Source organism: Aptenodytes forsteri, unplaced genomic scaffold (assembly GCF_000699145.1).
Source record: "Aptenodytes forsteri isolate BGI_AS27 unplaced genomic scaffold, ASM69914v1 Scaffold156, whole genome shotgun sequence".
Classification (NCBI taxonomy): Eukaryota; Metazoa; Chordata; class Aves; order Sphenisciformes; family Spheniscidae; genus Aptenodytes; species Aptenodytes forsteri.
This window is the reverse complement of record NW_008794166.1, coordinates 656247-658909: the sequence shown is the minus strand read 5'-3', so window position 1 is coordinate 658909 and position 2663 is coordinate 656247. Positions and strand designations below refer to the sequence as shown.

At 53.9% G+C, this 2663-nt stretch overlaps 2 protein-coding genes across 2 annotated transcripts in view; one reads left to right on the top strand and one right to left on the bottom strand.

The window, feature by feature from the left end:
- Positions 1 to 2615, bottom strand: part of DAG1 (dystroglycan 1) — a 53542-nt gene extending 50927 nt beyond the window's left edge. Inside the window, exon 1 of the mRNA XM_009281147.2 lies at positions 1877 to 2615. The gene's annotated coding sequence lies outside the window, so the exon portion shown is untranslated. The remainder of the gene's footprint in view (positions 1 to 1876) is intronic.
- The window catches only part of MST1 (macrophage stimulating 1), a 9141-nt gene continuing 7718 nt past the window's right edge, over positions 1241 to 2663 (top strand). The window contains exon 1 of the mRNA XM_009281307.2: positions 1241 to 1272. Coding sequence (XP_009279582.1) covers positions 1241 to 1272 — 32 coding nt within the window. The remainder of the gene's footprint in view (positions 1273 to 2663) is intronic.

Sequence of the window (2663 nt, the reverse complement as noted above, 5' to 3'; positions counted from 1 at the left end):
CAGAAAGTTAACCCAGGAGGGGGAAAAAAAAAAAAAAAAAAGATCAGCTCAGCAAGACGACTGCAAACACCATAACTGCGTGTCTGGAGATTGGACCTCTCCTCTCTGAAAGCAGCAAACCTTACATCAGCTCAGCCATCCCACACAACTTCACCCTCTGCTGCTTACTGCGCCTCACCCTGGGACAACCGTGGTGGCATCGGGAGTGATGTGGCCCGGCAGTGACACAGCTCAGGGGGCCACATAACAGAACACCATTTGTATTGAGGTTTGGGGGGCCGTTATGAGCTCTCTGCAGTTAGACATATGCAAGGGCCACAGTAAGGAGCCGTGGGAGCCCAGAGGCCCCCTCGGCTCTCGGGTCCCAGCACGCTGCCCAGGGACAGGACCCTGGACGCGGAAGAGCCACAAGGCTGCACTGCTGCCATCGGCAGAGATTCCGGGGAATTTCCTAGCGTGCATCAAGCCTGGCTCCCAGAAACCAGCACTGCTGAGCTGAGGTGACCTTGAGCAGGACACGGCATTCAGGAAAACAGGGTGCATTCCTAGGGTGCCTTACATCACCTGCACCCCGGCTAATAACTTGGGCAGAAGCTCCCATCAGGCAAGAAGCTCCAGCTTTTAATTCAGGCCACGGTTTCAAGACATATCTGCCCACCTGAGCAGGTCACTGCCGACAGAAGAGGGAGGCCCCCATTGCCTCCCCAGACCCCCCAAAAAAAGCCATGCCACTCACCTTGCCCTGTCTCCTCCTCCTCAGACACCCAGAACAGCTCACAAATCACACGCAAGAGCCAGGGAGCTTTCTGCTGGTCCCCAGGTGATCAGCTCACGGGCCCAGCAGGCACCCACGAGCGGAAGGGAACGGGCCTGCCTGGCCAGGGGACTTGGACAGTGTTGCACCAGCAGATCAGCTTGGATGCTCATGAGAAATGCAATGACAGAGAAAGCGGTAACATCAAATATATACAACCATCTTTCCTACTGGCAAGCTAAAATTTTATCCGAGAAAAGCTGAACCAAAGACGGTTTAAGCCAATGGATAAGTGCAGGGAGATACACAGATAGAAAAAAGCACTAGACTAGGAAGTGCACCTACCCAGCGTATTCACGCAGGTTAATATATTAACTTTCCGTCCAGCAGCACCTTAGTAGTTTGCTCAAACTTATTCAATCTCGCAGAACAAGCCCTAAAAGCACAGATTCTTTGGGTTGATCTTTTATTTTTCACAGCTCAAACATGGTCACGGTCCTCTGCGAATTGGATTTAAGGTACAGAGCTCTCCAGACTGCACAAGTATCCTAAGAACAAACATTTTCAGCATACCAAGAGCTCAGACACGCTAGGTCGCTCCAACTGTGTTTATTTGTATTTCACCCAAATCACCGCCAAAGTACTTGGAGCTCAAGGAGCAACAGCCTCCCACTGATTCAGCAAGAGACCAGAAGTAATTGGTAGACAGTCTACAAGTGCCACAAAGAATGCCAGAAACATTTATTTACATGACCCCTGTTTGCCCAAGAATTCAGAGTTTGCATTTTCCTCATTCAAATTAATCATTACTAGAATTAAATCCTCCGTACTACTCCTCAGCTAACAGGAGGAAAGGCACAAACCATCCAAAATCGTCCCCACAGCAAAACTTTTACGATAGCTGTCACTGCCGAAACGAGACAGACTGTTTTACTGCCGTCAGCTGGAGTTCCTCCCCAGGCTGGCACAGCACCCTGGTACCTCTCCAGGACAATCTCTCCCGTTCTCTCTCCAAGGGACATGGGAAAGGCAAGGAGACACCATTCCTGCTGTTGAGCAACACCACTCCTGCCGGGGCATCACACCTTCTCTGCTAGGCTGACAACATGCCACGTCTCACACCTGTGCTGCAGACACCAAAGCATGAAAATTTCCACAGGACCCGGCTGCTGCAACCGCACAGTCCTCTTCTCCATCAGACCCGAGTGGGACCACTGGTCTTTAGTCCAAAGCACTTCTCAGGCTTGTCAGCTGGCGCGGTCGCACAAGCCAGGACACAGCAGCACTCGCTCTGACGTTACCCCCTCGCTGCCAGAGCACAGCTTTCGACAAGAGACACACGAGAATTCCTCCAGACCAGAGACAGCACCTCAGGGAGTGACTGCGAACCCTGCCGCCCAGCTCCCACGTCCCCCTGCCTGCACCTTCCCACCCGCAAGCAGCAGAGACCAGGTTAAGCTCTAAAAGCACACACGGGGAGTTTGCGACCGGCAAACCTGCGGCAAAACTTGCTAAACTCATACCCGCCGACTTGTCGGGCGCTGGAGACTAGGGCGAGCCGCTCCGCAGCCTGTTGCTTCCGAGGAGCCAAGGAGGTCACGAGGAATATTCTGCGTTTATGCCTTCATGTGCAGCAGGACTATTTACTTGCGTTTAGTCACCCGCACCGCTGACTAAAGATAAAAGTTTGACCGTGGGTCTGTTTTGCCTGGAACAGCCTCTGCTGTTAGTCACGCTCGCAGCGCCGAGTCCCCAGGTCAGCCTTCGGAGCCCCCTGCGAGGTCGGCCTGTCCCGAAGCGGGGCCGAGAGCCGAGGGGCTGCCCCGCCGCCCCTGCCCGGGACCGCGAGGGGAGCGCACCCAGAGAGACGAGACACCGAACTCCGCCGGATACCTGGAAATCCACCTGC